Here is a 17,631-nt window from a genome sequence, read left to right as displayed (position 1 = left end):
AAGGAGATCCAGAGGCTGGAGGATCGCTGGGACTACGCTACGAACTAGGTAAGTACGGAGCAGGAGGCCCACGGGACTCACGTGCAGAGTGGAAACTCTCACGCGGGATGCGTACCAACGTCTATGGATGCTACAGTTTAGAAAGTTACGGATTCCGGACGAACCCGGCTGGATGGAGGGAAAACAACAGTGGACCTGAACACTAGGATAGTGCACACAGTCTTCAGCACCTAGGAGCTTTTGTCGTGTATTTCTATAGGTTCTGAATCGATCCCCCTATTCCTGACCCTATTCTGGTTAAACTACCTAGCTAGTTAACTAACAGTCAGCCCATGAGGCAAGAAATTCCCCATGATGCAGATACCGTTATCTGACGCAGTCACACTACGGCACAGGAACGTGTTATCTGATTAGGTCATAACGCTTGAGATCTAATTAGACAAGCGATATTCCTCCAGCCCCTGATAAGGCATACGACGTTCTCATAACAAATCAAACCTATGACAACCTGGATAATCCGTGCGGCCATTGTTTTGATTTCACAGAGAACTTTAGTAAAGAATGTGCTAACGAGCAAGTCGTATGACATCTTTATTGACGTACCTATGTCCATCCTTACGTCAATCCCGGCACCTTTAAGGTATAAATATTGCCGATCTTGCCCTATGCTAAACACACGCGTGGTGACAAGACGGAGCAGCCACACTTGCCGAAGCCGAGAGCAGAAGCAGACCCCGCAGGCAGCAGCCCCGCCTTCCTGACGCGCTGAGAGACGCGCTGCTATCTCAAGCCGAGAGACCCAGCACCGGCGCTTCCGGGTAGCCCTCGCAGGCAGCCTGGAATATCGAGAGCAGAGAAAGAGATACCATTCCTCATTCATCCTAAATTCCAGGTACAGAACTGAATAACCCCTCCTAGAGAATTCTTTAGTTATTCACTTGGCAAAAACAAACTTAACTTAAACTGTAACTTTCTATTCCCGCCCACGCATTAGACTTAGGTCAGGTACACGGGGTAGGCGTATTTAGAAACACCAGTTGAGTACGTTTAGTCAAATGTATATGTGTATGTAAATATATTTTAATCATTTTAAACATCATATGGCTCAGAAACCATATCAATGTTTTTACAGTATTATTTTATACTATTGCTTTTAATGTATGCACTTTACTTAACTATAAGTATCGCAATAATATCGATCCATATCTCTTGTACGAGAAAAGAGACTGATCAATAAATAACACCTTTTATTGAACACGCCCGTCTCTTCCTTTTCTCTACATTCTGATGAGACTAAGAATGCACGTACTGACTGAGTAAAATAATTGCCTTGTGCTCACACGACTCTCGAGATTGACTCTTGATTAGGGGAGAGCAAAGTTGTCATGTTCTATGGTTGTCAGAAACTAAATCCCTTCTTGTCTAATCAGGGAAGTTAATCCTTCCTTGAACATTCGAGAAAGTTTCTAGCGAACTCTGAGCTTAGCTGGCAAACCCAAAAATTAAGTCTAGTATCGACAGTAGTAGACCTAGTTAACGTCTGGCCTAGGCCTTTACTGCTGTAGGTACTATTCCAATGCGCAGAGCCTATTGGGAAAATAGGAACTACACTACATGGCGCCCAACGCGTTTGGAAAGGGCGATAAAACTAACGTAAGACATTTAGAGTAACTCAGTCGTGCTTTCTCACTCAGACCCCTTTTCCCAAAATACTCCAAAGACGTCTGGAGTGGGTGAAAGGTTATTATATCCTCCAAAACCTCGCAGGAGGGAACTCCTATGTATGGTTCTTGGTCTAGTCAACGTTGAAGGATAAAACAGTTCCAGAATATTGTGCATCTAATCTCTGTTTCCATAAAGAAACCTGATCTGCAAATAAAAATAATACCATCCTGTCAGTAAAATGGGAGACAGTGATGGAGAAAGAGAGGCAATTAGATTAGCTACTGAAATAGCAGATGCTGATGCTACCATGCAAACAGCAGACCCGGATATAATACTCATCCAGGTCGCCAAAAGGAGATCTATAACCTTAAAACTTATAGAAAATGGACTGACACCTAGAGGTGGCACAGTCATATTCGTAATTGAGGCACACGAATATCGGCAGACAGAGGTATACTATACATGGATACATTTTCCAGCAGCAAATGCTGTAACAAAGTACTTCCACTATTACAAAGTAGAGGAACCTCCTGAAACGTACACTCCTTTCGAGGAGGTGGAAGTACCACTCAAATTCCAAGAGCATTTGCTCTTATTTGATGGCGCCCTAAAACATAATAATCACATTACAAGGCTCGGTCCTTTAGGAAGACCAGGAGCAACGTGGCCGGTCTTAGCCGGATACACACCACATCCAGACATCGACGAGATGACTGCACCAGAGCTATTAATACAGCTAAAACAACTACTAAAAATTCACAGACAATTAGTTCAGTATGTAATGCGGACTTCTACAATTCAGCCAGCGATTAAACTACCACAGCTGACCTCTCACCAGGGGAACACAAATAAAATTACACCACAGAACATCCAATCCTGCCTAGGTAAGGTTCCAGCTAAAAGGGAACAGATACCATTCTGGTTGGCACAGAAAATCACCCAAATAGAGGCGGTGTTTCCTGACACCACCCCGCTAGAAAAACACAGGATTCTGACTATATGTCTCCCAATGGGAATCGCACCACACATTGAGGACTGTGACACTTGGGGTACAGTCTTTGCTTCCATCTACACAAAAACGCACGGTGTTCCATCCATTTCGGTAATACCAGATGTGCTAAAGCAAATTCAAGATGAATATGGTCCAGAACCTGCTTTAACTCTTGGTATGAAATTACTGAAAGACTTCAAGCAGGTCTCGGCTATATTACTAGCCAACATAAAGGGTGAAGCAGCAAACGTGGCGATCCGCCAGAGGTTAAAAGAGACAGATATAGCAGACCAACCAGCTGAAATTGCCAGAATCATAGAAAAATCCTATGAAGAACTAGGCAGAGATAGTCTAGGTGGAATACCAGTAAAACCGCAACTGACTACAAGTCCAGAAAAAATGTTTTTTAATAATAATAATAATTCACCAAAAAAGAACTGGGATGGGAACAAACAATCCAATCCTAAAGAAAAGAAATTCCAGTCCAGAGGAAGGTCTCCTAGGCGAAGAGAGAAATCTCCAAACCCGAGACAAAGGTCACCTCAGAGTGAACCCTCTGGGAATAGATATAACCTTAGAAATAGGGATAATATTAAAAAACCTGATAGATATCAAGACATTGATACACGTCCCTCTCAATCTTTTCAGAATTCCTCGCAGAAATCGGAAAGAAGAGGACGATCAGAAGAGCACGCCAAGTCCAAAGACAAGGAACCTGCTCAACTGAAAAAGAAATCACAATTTCCAAAAAAGAAGGTAGCCAGTATCAAGGTAGTTAACAATGCCGAGAATACTGAGGACACAATTGAAAAACGGAGAGTGGGTCCAGACAATGCTAGACAGCGCAGCAGAGGTGAGCATAGCTCGCAAAGTCCTTATGAATCATCTGGAGACAGTGGACACGAATGAATACCTTCAAGTGGAAACTGCAGATACCAGAGTTAGCAAGCCCCACAAAATATACGAGATAACATTACGTATAGAGGGAGATAAGACTAGGAAAATAAGGGGACTATTTTGGGATAACCTATCCAAGGGCTATGACATCCTTCTAGCTGAAAAAGACTGGCCACCGGAGTTTGTCAGGGAGTGCCCTCATGGCGAAGAAGTAATTATGCCTGCCTTCTCGAATCAAATACCGATTCATAAAAAATACACACTTGCTAGAAAGTGGGCAGTGGCCTTAGCACCTGCTTTATATAAAAATCACGTAGGATGGGATGAGGATTCTCCTCCTCACAAAGTCCAGTTAAAATCACAACCAACTGCACAAAGGCAGTACCCAATTAAGCAAGAAGCTAAAAAACAAGTAAATGAAATACTAGATCAGCTAGAATACCAAGGGGTGATTGAAACTTGCACCTCACAAATGAACAATCCTTTGTTTCCGGTCTCCAAACCAGACAATTCGTACCGTCTAGTTTTGGATTACCGACACCTTAACACATGTTGCAAAACTTTTGCAGTGCAAAACTCACACAGTGCTGCACTAATGAATAACATAGTGCGCAAAAAATACAAAACAACCTTGGACATCTCCAACGGATTCTTTTGTCAAAACATAGCACCAGAGAGCAGATATTTAACTGCATTCTCAGTAAATGGCACTCAAAAACAATTCTGTCGGTTAGCCCAGGGGTACAAGAATAGCCCGGGGGTATTCTCAGCGAGAGTAACAGAATTACTACAACAATATGATGATGAAGCATTATCTTATGTCGATGACATTTACTTAACAGATGATGACTTGGAGACTCACTTGAAAAGAGTGAACACCATAATACTTGGTTTCGCTGCAGAGGGTTACAAATTCAACTTCAAAAAATCCAGAATTGCCCATCTGAAAATCCAGTACGGAGGATATGAATTATCAAGTATTGCCTGGTTGACAGTCTTTTAAGAACTAGAAGAATTGAAAAATCTAAAATATGAAAAAACGTATCCTCTGCCAATCGACATTCTGCCTCTAAGACATTACGCCTGTGTAATCTATACAGACGGACATGCTCAACCCTCCGTTTGGGGAGAACATGCATACAATCCCACATGTGAGATTACAAAAGAAGTGTGGCACGGAGGTAAACTAAGACCTCTATTAACAAAATCACACTCAGTAGAAACTAATTCAGAACTACAAACTGAAATATTAGCTTTGAAAATGGCGCTAGATAATGCGGATCGCGAATTCCCGACACTTATAGTGTCAGATTCATATTTCTGCGTCAAAGCATATAACAAGGATTTGCAGACATGGATTCAGAACGGTTACAAAGATGACACAGGTGCACCAATAAAGCAGAGACTTCTCTGGGAACAAGTAGCTCTTTTGAAGAAAGAACTACCAAAGACTCACGTGACTCACTCACTGAGTCATCAACGTGATGGCGTTCACGTTGTGGGGAATTCATTGGCTGAGACAGCCGCAGCGGCAGCCACTAAATCGGCTCCCGTAGATCGAAAAAAGCGTACATTAAAATACATTGACGGCGAAACATTGCTGGCGGTGAAAACGTCATCAAAAGGCGACTGCTCAGCGTTACCGATCAACTATCCACTCAATTATACATACATAATCGATGCAAACTCCGTCCCTTTTGCTCGAATCCCTGGAGTGGGGGATAGAGTGATTCCAAACATGGACAGGAGAAACTTGTTAATCGCAGACGCACACATGGGCGAGGGTCACAGACACCTTAAATTAAAAGATTCTCTGGAAGAATTACAATCACGGTACTGGTGGCCAGGCATGAGCCTGCACTACACCATGTTTGTAAAAAACTGCCCAAACTGCAACAGAGATCGCAGTGAGGAGAGAAGCAGTTTAATACCTCGTCGTATCAAGGCAGATAACATCTCCACTAAAAAGAATGGCTTGCGATTAACATATACAGGCTAGTTCCCACTTATAATGTAGATCCACAGCACTCGGCTGACGTCCGGACTGTTATACAAGATTTGCGAGTCTAAATGGCATATACGCTAAGAGCATGCTACGTTTGACCATTTTTTTTTCTTTTTCTCAGGCAATCCAGCCTGGGGGGGGGAAAGAATGGCCAAATGAGCACAGCCCAGCGGGAATCTTCTCACTTCCTTCCTGAGGGTATGGGATGGTGTAAAGAAAAAACCAAGACAGAAAGCAATCTATAATAGAAAGGATATTAGGTTCGGGAGCTTGGTGGGTCAAACATCTAATAAGTGTCCAACGTAGTCTAAATAACTTGCCAAGAAATTCTCTGAAGGGATTCAGTCCGTACGAATTATTATTCGGAACTAGGATGTTGATCTCTGACCTTGATAGTCAGACTTCAGTGGTAATAGAAAAAACCTTTGATGTCAAAGACCGTTTGGCTATTTTGCAGGACTTAAACAAAACAAGAAAAGACCTGAGCAACATACAGTTGAAACAACAGCCAACAACCACTGAAGAATCACCACCTGTCCCAGCAAGACCTGTCTGGATTCCAAAAGTCGGGGATCTAGTCAGGGAAAAGATCGCGGTAAAGAAGGAATTTGGGCCATATTACAGAAAAGCAGTTCCTGTCTTGTCTGTCAACGGGACAAGATCAGTTGTACTACCGCCACTTGCTGGAAAAAAGGAGAACCGAGTTGTATCCATCGACCTGGTAAAACCACAACATGTGGCCGATAACAAACAGTAGGCCAAGTGGACTCCCAATAAGTAGCAGAACACCAAGGTTTGCTACCAGTACAGAGGTCCTATCAAAGAGGCTCATCACATTCGAAACGCCTACAGAAGAACAACAAGGACTATGCAACAATGCAATAGAACTTAGACCTCTGAAAACCCAAATAAAGACATTTAGTAGAGACACACCAATCTATACAGAAGTACCAAGTGAAAATGCAAGAAACAAAAATCCTGAACCAATTGGAACAATTGACAGAACTGCATCCGGTTACTTCATCAACTTCGATGATTCCTCTGACGGTTTCAGCGAACAAAAGACACAGCCATCATCAAAATCCTTTAAAGACAAAGCGAAGGAACTTTTGAAACAACTAAAAGAAACATATCTGATTTCTCCATGGATTGAATTTTGGGTGGGTTTTGGTGCATTTATCCTCATACTTTGGCTCATCATGGTATTTACCTTGGGACGCTTCATTGAGGGAAAATATGCTAAAATGGACACAGCAAGTCAGAACATCAACTTGGTCCTCAAACCACACACATCTTCACACGTCGAGAAACGAGAACTTTCTTCAGAACTTTCTTCAGCCAACTTCACAGCAATTCCAATACCTGGTGGGGTAGCCTGGGACAACACTGACTATGAAATTTATGGTCCGGTCGAGATCCTGAAATATCCACACCAAATCAAGATCTCTTTGAGTGACTTTGCAAAACCAAACTCATTTGCTGATGATTGGGACTTTGAAAGTATTAACAATATGATGTCTGACTTAGTAATGTCTGCTAAATTTACAAAACATGATTATTTGCAGGGTTCTACAAATTATGATAGTATGTATTGCTATAACCACTATGGTAACCATTTCTTGCATAAATCTGCACAACCTAGAAATGTTTTAAGTTATAATCAATGGGAACATTGTGCTACACCTCCAAAAGGGAGCTCTAGAACCGTATATGACAAATATTCATATTTTTCAGGTTTTAACATAACTAATGCTGAAACATTTTATTACAAATTGTCAAACAAAACAGGGATGAAAACCATGATAACCAACACAAAATTGATATATTCCGATTCTTTCTTTGAAAAAATGAATACTTTTGGATTTGATTATTGGGACAAACATGTTGATTTGAAAAGTGTTTGGGGTACAAAAGAATGGCAAGTACAGGGTTTAGAAGCTTTGTTTAGAGCCTGCATGATCCCAGAACAAATGATATTTTTAAATGACACCGTCCAACAAACCACCTGTCTTGGCCTAGCAAAAATCAAAGATTTAAATAACCTATCTATTCCAAAGCCAACAATGTTTAGCAATAACTCTGATACAGATGAAGGAATAGACATAAACCATATACTTAACCAAAACAGAACACATCCTGATTGGAAACAATGGTTGATCTGGCCCACAGATACAAATAACTGTCAAGATAGATTCCTGAATAAAACACAGGGTTTCAAAATGACCAGGCCAGACCCTAGATATCCCCAAAGACATCACCCAGGGATAATAACAACCTACAGTGTGGGCAAATTATGCCTTCAATGGCTACAAACTTCCACACTGCCTGAAATTAAGCAACACCTAACTTTACTTACTGATGGTGCTGACTTGCGTGATTTCATACTGGGACCACGCAAACAGCGTCATAAGCGTTTCATAGCAGCCTTTGTATATGCAGCATACAATGAGGCCTGGAAGGTTACTCAAATTGAGACAGCAGAAAGAATACGGGAAATTGACCGTATTAATTTGGAAAAATCACTTTCTGTAGTGGACAATGGGTTAATGACTCTGTCCTCCAGAATTTTTTCATTGGACAGCATTGTGTCTTCAGCAATCGATATATTATCGCAAGACTTACTATTATTACAACATGGTCAGTCACAATTGCGTTCTATTGTACAGCTTGGTTGGACGTTACAAAATCTGCGTTCAGGCTATGTGCCTTGGCGTTTAATCAACACAACGTCACTATTCCAAATCTTTAACCTTACTGATAGACAAATCGGTATGGCGCAGAAGGGTGCTGATTATACAATCTTGAGCATTGAAAAACTAGAAAGATTACCAATGACAATGTCAGAACGACCTGTCAGTGAATGGATAATGCACGGAATCATAAATATTCCAATCTCAACCTTCAGGTTTCAATACTGCCAAAAATATATACAGGCTGGCATGTACGAGAAATTGGTAAAAGGGTACCTTAAAACAACTTGGAACCTGCCCTATTCACATGCATGTGTCAGTAACAAAGGACAGAAAGTGTTTCTTAGTGGCAACAATTGTGCTATGTCACTGAGCGGCACGCTTCTGTGTAACGGTATTAGTTTGCACGGAGCCTGTGAAGGGAATTCATACAACCTTTCATGTCACCAGCAAGGCGCACCTGCAACTGAAATAGAACCATTCTTTCAAAGACTCTATAATGGGAGTTACATTCTTATTGTAGACCGCAGATGCTGTAGTCTTATGCCCGGGACTCCTTATCTCGTCACTACGATGGCGAAGGTCAAGTGCTGTGGACGTTCTTTGTTCCCCAGCTCCTTTCCAGACAGGGAGGCAAGGGCATGGCCCGGTCTGAAAATTACTTCTATTCGAATAGACACTTTAAGCAGAATGAAAACAGTGCTTCTTCAGACGCCTACAAGGCTCACGTCATCTAAAGAAACGTATGATCTACAAGTCGCAAGGACGACTGCAGAGATACATACATTATTATCAACCAATTCCCCCGTACATTTCGCGGAAATCCTGAGCGAAATCTTAAATATTTCTGATACCACAGGGTCTCAAAGGTATTTAAGACAGTATTTTCGATGGCATTAACACCATTCAAAGCCATACTGGGTATTTTTCCAGACTTCGTCCATTCGATTTTTGGCGGACTTCCCCTGATCCTAGGACTAATTGCAGGAATCCTATTCCTAGTCCTTATTTTTCGTTATGGCAACCCATGTCACAGAACAAAATCTCACGACAATGGAAGATACGATCCTAGCCATTGGATACCGGGACCGGATATCAAAAATCCTGGGACTCTCCCGGCTTAGAGACCTAAACATGACTTGGTTTCTATCATTTCGACCAATGTGGCAAAGGTGTGTTTTACCTGTACTAAGGTGTCTGCTATGCGGAGAAGAATGCGTGTTAGACACCTGTCTGACGCTACAATCGGATGCGCCAGTGGATGCAGATACACTGTTGGTTCCTACCAAGGTTCACGGACTGTGCTGCCCTCAAAGGCTGCCAATTCTGATGACGGCATTCCTGGAATCTTCACCACTGCGATTGAAGAGTAGTGAAGTTCAAGATGAAAGCAGCATCGAACAGGTACGACCTTCTGTCAGCAATGCAAATCAGAATGTCAATGGAGACAATCATGCGCATGAATGCATGGTTACCCCTATTTCCGACTTAGTGGAACTTTCCCATGAAGCTGTTGACAGTTTTTTCGAAAGCCTGCATGATATGATGTTCTCTCCGGAACAGAAATAGAGACTTTTGAGTAAACTCGCACACGGCGTTCCCTGAATTCGGCCTTCAACTTTAAAAATAAAGTCACATGAACAATTACAATCCAGTTCACGGACAGCAACTTTTTTCAGCAAGCCCCTAAAATATTTTTCTATATATTTTTTCCCGGGACACTGATCTTCTGCTTAAAGTAAGAAACTATTCCTAGAGAACTAAGATTTCTATTTTTTTAGATTCTTTATAGACTTTATATAGACTTTAGCTGCCCACTGGTATGTTCACAATATATTTTATGTGATGAAATGGTTTCGACTTTTTTTCTGTATACCCATATTAAGAGCCATTTCATGTGTATTTATCATATACCAACAAACAATAATGCATAACAATGCGTGTTTACTTTTGCATTTGATTCATAGCTTAAGTGCATACGATATATATGACTGCAATTTTTCAGTATATTTGAAAATTTCAAAATGCATTTATGTATTTTGGGGTGGTAAGGTATACACTATACTCTATAGTATGTTGTACTATGTTATACTATGCATAGATTAGTAGATATGACCATAGTTAGCGTGGAGTGGGTGTCGTGTATTTCTATAGGTTCTGAATCGATCCCCCTATTCCTGACCCTATTCTGGTTAAACTACCTAGCTAGTTAACTAACAGTCAGCCCATGAGGCAAGAAATTCCCCATGATGCAGATACCGTTATCTGACGCAGTCACACTACGGCACAGGAACGTGTTATCTGATTAGGTCATAACGCTTGAGATCTAATTAGACAAGCGATATTCCTCCAGCCCCTGATAAGGCATACGACGTTCTCATAACAAATCAAACCTATGACAACCTGGATAATCCGTGCGGCCATTGTTTTGATTTCACAGAGAACTTTAGTAAAGAATGTGCTAACGAGCAAGTCGTATGACATCTTTATTGACGTACCTATGTCCATCCTTACGTCAATCCCGGCACCTTTAAGGTATAAATATTGCCGATCTTGCCCTATGCAAAACACACGCGTGGTGACAAGACGGAGCAGCCACACTTGCCGAAGCCGAGAGCAGAAGCAGACCCCGCAGGCAGCAGCCCCGCCTTCCTGACGCGCTGAGAGACGCGCTGCTATCTCAAGCCGAGAGACCCAGCACCGGCGCTTCCGGGTAGCCCTCGCAGGCAGCCTGGAATATCGAGAGCAGAGAAAGAGATACCATTCCTCATTCATCCTAAATTCCAGGTACAGAACTGAATAACCCCTCCTAGAGAATTCTTTAGTTATTCACTTGGCAAAAACAAACTTAACTTAAACTGTAACTTTCTATTCCCGCCCACGCATTAGACTTAGGTCAGGTACACGGGGTAGGCGTATTTAGAAACACCAGTTGAGTACGTTTAGTCAAATGTATATGTGTATGTAAATATATTTTAATCATTTTAAACATCATATGGCTCAGAAACCATATCAATGTTTTTACAGTATTATTTTATACTATTGCTTTTAATGTATGCACTTTACTTAACTATAAGTATCGCAATAATATCGATCCATTTCTCTTGTACGAGAAAAGAGACTGATCAATAAATAACACCTTTTATTGAACACGCCCGTCTCTTCCTTTTCTCTACATTCTGATGAGACTAAGAATGCACGTACTGACTGAGTAAAATAATTGCCTTGTGCTCACACGACTCTCGAGATTGACTCTTGATTAGGGGAGAGCAAAGTTGTCATGTTCTATGGTTGTCAGAAACTAAATCCCTTCTTGTCTAATCAGGGAAGTTAATCCTTCCTTGAACATTCGAGAAAGTTTCTAGCGAACTCTGAGCTTAGCTGGCAAACCCAAAAATTAAGTCTAGTATCGACAGTAGTAGACCTAGTTAACGTCTGGCCTAGGCCTTTACTGCTGTAGGTACTATTCCAATGCGCAGAGCCTATTGGGAAAATAGGAACTACACTACACTTTAGTTACCTAACCCACAGGCTGCGGGTGCATAGGGCTGAAGTTGCGTCGGGTTTGCTGCGTTGATCCCGATGATGCCTGAAACAAGGAGTTGCTGGCAGGCAGCCAGATGGAGGAGTCCGGTGGTTCCAAGGATGGAACTTGAAGGAAGAAGTCCTGAAAGGGAAGGGGACAGAGTCTTGGTCACTAGCCAGTGACGGTGCTGGAACCAGGAGGGAACCAGATGCTGTCGCCGCAGTCAGGTGAAGGAAGGGTCGCTTCTCTCTGTAGCTGCGCAGACCAGGAGCTGCTCTTCACGACCAGGCTGGAGGCACGAGCTGTCCCACGTAGTCTGCTGCTGTCGGCGGTGTCGGATCGTCGATCTGGACAACAGGCCTTGGCTAATGCAAGTCACGCGGTGAAACAGAGATGGCGTCTGGTGCGGACCAGGAGGGTCCGGGGTGCTTCTCGTTCACAGGGAAGCAAGGGCCAGTCTGAGGGACCAGACTAGCAGTGTTGGATTCTTCGGATCGTCGTCTCAGAGGTCACGAGCCAGCCGGCAAGTGACCAGACAACAGGAGATGCAGCAACCAGGCAAAAGGGCCCCACGCAGATCTCGTGGATGCTGGGGGGCTGGTCTTTGGTGCAGGGGCTGCGTCGGTGTAGGGCTTCTCAGACCCTGATGCACTCACTCGAGGATCCCTCGGCGGTCGTGCTGGAAGCGCTGTGCAGGTTTCTTAAGATGGCCGTCTCCACGTTGCTCGTCGCACCCACGGGTCCCAGCTGTGCTGTGGATGTGGGTAGAGGTCAGAGAGGTCTGGAGGTCCGGGTCTTGTCGAGCTGGGTCGTCGGATTCCGGGATGGAAGAACTTGCAGCAAACCGCACAGGAGCTTGATGGTGCCTGCGAAGCAGGATGGTCACTCCCTGACCATAGGGGAGATTCTTCAGTCTTCTGATGTTCAGGAGGTCGAAGGTCAAGAGTTTCTTCGTGGAAGTTGTCAAGATTAATCTAAATCTGGAATGGGACCAGCTCCTACCATTATTCAGCTAAAGGGGGCTGCACTACGACTAGGTCCCTCCTCTGGGTGGGACCAGGAAGGGGGGTGATTACACCCCCTATCCTTTGTCCAGTTTCCCCGCTGGGGCTGGAGTGCCCCAGCAACTGGTTGGAACTGGTGTATGCACAGGGCACCTTGTGTGCCCCAGGCATGTCTCATTCCTTTCAGCCCTGGCCTACCTAATACACAAAATCCTGTCTGGGGTGGTGCTAGCACCTCCCAAGGCAGGAAACCCTTTGTCTGAGCCTCCCTCGCTGGAAGGACTCCCAGCAGCAGGAGGTCAGACTTGTGTCTGTGGTGGCAGCATCCATTTTGTGATGCGGAGGCTTGAGTTAACTTTAACCGGGGTTTACAGTTACATACATGTCGTGTCCCTCTAGAAGGGTGGAATGCTACCCCCGTCGCCAGAACTGGCGAGGGGGTAGTATTCCAATTCGTATGACACCTTACTCGACATGTTTTGATAATGTTATACCAGAGTTCGCATTTAACCACGAGGATTATAATGCACTTAAGAGTATATGGTATAGCGTTATCATGGAACAGCTATTAGGACTTGGTTCCGCAAGCTGCAAAAGGCTCAGCTCATGCCAGGGCACCATCTCACATAATTCCAAGCACTCTGCCTTCAGGATTGATAAGGCCTTCCATAGGAGTGACTGATAGGAATATATGTGTCCATTTTAGGTTTAGATATAGGTAACTATATCTAAAGCAAAGGGTGATTACACCACCTTGCCCCAGCTGTCCTGCAGCCAGTTGTGTCAGTTTTGGATGGCCAGCCAGGGGTGGCATAATACATGCTGCAGCCCCTGGTAGGCCCTGGGTACACCTGTGCCCTGGGTACCTAAGGTACACTGTACAGGGACTGATACGGTGACTCAGTATCCAATTAGATATGTACCTAGGGTACATGGAGTCCATTTTAACAGAGAGAGCAGGAAGCCTGGGGTCCTGAATAGCAGGATCCCAGGCCAACTAAATCAAAAAACCAGCAAAACACTAGGCAAAAAGTTGGGGGTAACCATAGTCAGATATCCACCTTCCTACAGGTGGTATGTTTGGGGGGGTGGATGTTAGTTCTAGACAGTAACCTGACTGAATTATTTGGAGCACCCACCTGTCTGATGTGATGTTTTCCCAAGCTCGACGGTATTGTTGAAGTCTTCCCCCGACAGGAGTGGAATGGGAAAGGGGAAGGGAGTCATTGGGCAGTGATAGAGGCAGAGGCGGAGCTGGAGTTGTTATTTTTACCTCTGCCTTTGTTATTGTTACCCCTGTAACCACCCCTTTGGTAGCCCTTGCTGTAAGTGGACTGTGTAGGGGCTTTGTACGAGGTAGAAGCTGTGTCAGAAGAGTATCCCCTGGTGGCACCTCAAAAGGATGAGCGACGAAATGAACGTCTGGGAGCCTGCGACTGCAGGGCTCCCATAGATTTGGCGTTATCTGTATCCTTTTTCATTTTTTCTAGTGATACATCTACGTTAGGTCCGAATAGGCGTTGCTCATCAAAGGGTTGATTAAGAATGGCACTTTGTACTTCATGTTTGAACCCTGATATGCGTAGCCAGGCATGTCTACGTAATAGGACGCTGGTGTTACCTGCCCTAGAGGCAGTATCTGCTGCATTTAGTGCACACCGAATAGAGGTGTTTGTGATGTTTTTCCCCTCTTGGATAAGTTCATTTGCTCTATCTTTGTACTTATCCCGGAGGTGCCTCATTAATGATTCTAATTCATCATAATGTGCCCTGTCGTATATGGCTAATAATGCCTGTGTATTGGCGATATGCCACATGTTTGCTGCTTGAGACGCTGTTCTTTTCCCTGATGCGTCAAGCAGCTTAGACTCTATCTGGTGGTGGAGCTTCACCTGATGTTTGTGAGTTTGCTCTCTTGCGTGCATTGTAAACTACAAGTGAGTCTAGTGGCACAGGACCTTTAATATAGGCTGGGTCTGAGGGAGCAGCTTTATATTTTTTCTCTATGTGAGGGTTAATGACCAGAGCTCTGACTGGGTCTTAGAAGATTACAGGAGCATGCTTAATCACTCCTTTAAGCATTGGTAAGATGGATGAGGACTTTTGTGCACTATCAAAGGTATCCATTAAGAAGTCTTCATCTACAGGGTCTGTATGCATGTCTACCCCATGATATTGCGCAGCCCTGTGAATTAATTGATTGAAACCCATAGTGTCTTCTGGTGGGGAAGGCCTTGAGAGGTATATGTCATCCTGAGGGACATCTGGGGTGTTATAATCATCCCACGGGTCGGGTGATACTGTAGGAGTAGCTGGATCAGGCATGTTACCCCCCCGGGTCATCAGAGCTATCATCCCTGTTGTCATTGTCTGGTATGATAGAGGATGCTGGGGAATGTTGTGGTATGGGAGGGTGTGGTGATGGTACAGGTGAAAGAGAAGGGGAAGGCAGTCAGAAGGGGAAGGCAGTCTTAAGGGAGAGGCAGCCATGTCCTCCTCCTTTGAATGCAGAGCTGGAGCTGGAGTGTTCAGTGGTCGCTTTTTTGAAGCCAAAATCAGCTGTCCAGTGATTGGATCTTTAGCTAGAGTCTTTTGAGCAGGGTCTGGATAAGGTAAGTCCTCTGCAGGAGGCCGATCTTTTGGTGCGGAGGAAGGCTTTGGCACCGAAGCGGTTTGTTTTGGCTTTTTGGCAATGTCTTTAACCGGAGAAGCAGGAGTCTTTTTCGGCTCCGAAACTTTTTTCGGTTCCGATGTTTTTTTCGGTTCAGTTTTTTTTTTTGGATCCGATGTTTTTTTCCGGTTCCTGTGGTTATTTCGTATCCGAAGCGGGTTTGCCTGTTTCCGACCTGGGTTTCGGTGCCGAAGGAGTAGTGGTATGTTTCGGCACCGATGGTTTGGATGTTGGCATGGCCGGTGAAGTTGTCTTTTTCGGTGCCTGTAAGTGTGCGCCGGCACTGTGCTAAGGCCGACTCCAGCCCGAGTCGCCTGAAGGCTTCATTAGCTTCTTTGCCGGGCCCGAAGGTGGGGCAGTAGAAGCAGTGCGTCGGTGTGCACCCGAGGGCGAGGGTGTGACGGGGGCCTTCTTTGGGTGTGTCGAGGAAGGGTCGGGGGTCGACAGTCTTACTTACGACCCGCTGTGCTGGAGTGATGTCCTCGACATCGGAGTCTTCTGCCTCGGAATTGCTGTCGACGTCGTGTTGTTCTGGAACGTGGACGCCTTCCTCGAAGATGTCGTCCGGGATGAAAGAGAAGATCGAGCCATTGTTCGCCTCGCTCTTCGGTCCCGGATAGTCTTCTTGGAGCGGAAAGAGGCACAAGCGGAACAGTCTCTGGCCTCATGCTCCGGGGAGAGACAAAGGTTACACACTTCATGAAGGTCGGTGTGGGGAAACTTCGACCCACATTGAGGACACTTTTTAAATGGCGTCCTTTCCATGAGCTGGAGTCGAGGCCTAGTTAGGCCCGAAGGCCGTCGATGACGACCGGAATAGAAGTTTTCGGTGTTGAAGAGTAGCGTCGACTGGAAAAGCGTTCGATACTTAATTTCTGTAAGTTGGTGAGGATTGCGCGCCGAAGGAAATCGGTTCCAACACGGAGCGCTGGAAACACACCCGAGCCCGGTGGCAGAAAAAAAACCAATCTGGGGATGGAGCCGATGCCCATGCGCAGTATCACCCAAAGGAGGAGTCACCTATCCCGTGACTCCCAAAGACTTTTCTACAACAAAACAAACTGCAAACATCCGGGCCCAACACTAGGTGGCCATCTATGCATAGTGTGTAATCTGCAGCTCATATGCCTCGAACATAATATTTTCCTCTTTAAACATTCCTCTCTTCCCATTCTTTAGTGAAAACAAAATTAGAGAACCCTAGCGACTTTAATATAGCTTGCGCCTTGTACTTCCCAACTGTTTGATTTGAAATGGACAGTAGAACAATAGGCAAAAATAAAAAAAAAGGAAAGAAAAAAATTGCACTTACTTCAGATGAACTTCAGTGCACTGTCGCTGTGGTGCAAAACAAGCAATTGCCCAGACCTTTATCTCAATTCCTGTGTGAAACTGTTTATTTCTCATGTCCCACACCCCTTGTACAGGAGTAGCAATTGCTTTATTCTGGAAATAAAAACAAGGTTACAACCCTATGGTGCGATAATACTCTTCCATGATGCACATCAATAACAACAAATCAGATGGTTCCCACTTCATGTACAATAAATTAGTTCAATGGGTTATCAGGAAGGTTTTAAAAATAACTTCAATCAGCATGAAGCTGAGGCCCTATCAAACACAAAGCAGATAATTAAAAAATGAGTGACTCAACTTCGGCATTGAACAAATAACATTATTATACATGAGTGGGACATATTTGGTGAAATTTGTGGCACAATGACCAAACACATTTGTGATGAACTCCACAAGTGAAATGTTTCTACAAAGACAAACAACACTTATCAACCATGTACACAAGTTTGTGGGTGCTTATGTGCTGAACTGGAGTAATTTTGTTAAGCCAACTGAGCTCTAAATCTAGGGTATCTTCACACTAACTGACTACTCTCAGTAGTCTCTGCATTACATAATACAAAAGAAATGTTTAACATTAATATTTACAATCTGTAGAATAAAACCTTGTTTTACAATCAATAGTCTCCCACAGTGCCTTTTTAACCTGCATTTCCTTTGCCCTTTTCACAAATACATATGCAACCAATTGCAGAAAGGAAATATAACAAAGGATTATTTGACCCAGAATATAAATTAGTCTTAGATGAGGTGTTTATGTTTCAGACTTCGAACAATGAGTCAATCCTAATGGCAACTGGTAAATTTGCTTTCTAACCTGTATGTT

At 43.9% G+C, this 17,631-nt stretch overlaps 1 protein-coding gene across 4 annotated transcripts in view; it reads right to left on the bottom strand.

The window, feature by feature from the left end:
* The window catches only part of AGO2 (argonaute RISC catalytic component 2), a 472,903-nt gene that overhangs the window by 196,898 nt on the left and 258,374 nt on the right, over positions 1-17,631 (bottom strand). For all 4 annotated transcript variants that reach the window (XM_078686698.1, XM_078686701.1, XM_078686697.1 and 1 more), the window contains exon 11: positions 16,762-16,895. In XM_078686698.1, the coding sequence (XP_078542824.1) occupies positions 16,762-16,895 (134 nt within the window). The remainder of the gene's footprint in view (positions 1-16,761; positions 16,896-17,631) is intronic.

The sequence above is a fragment of the Lissotriton helveticus genome, chromosome 4_1 (assembly GCF_964261635.1).
Source record: "Lissotriton helveticus chromosome 4_1, aLisHel1.1, whole genome shotgun sequence".
NCBI lineage: Eukaryota > Metazoa > Chordata > Amphibia > Caudata > Salamandridae > Lissotriton > Lissotriton helveticus.
The sequence above is the reverse complement of the archived record's forward strand: the minus strand, read 5'-3'. Positions and strand labels throughout refer to the sequence as shown.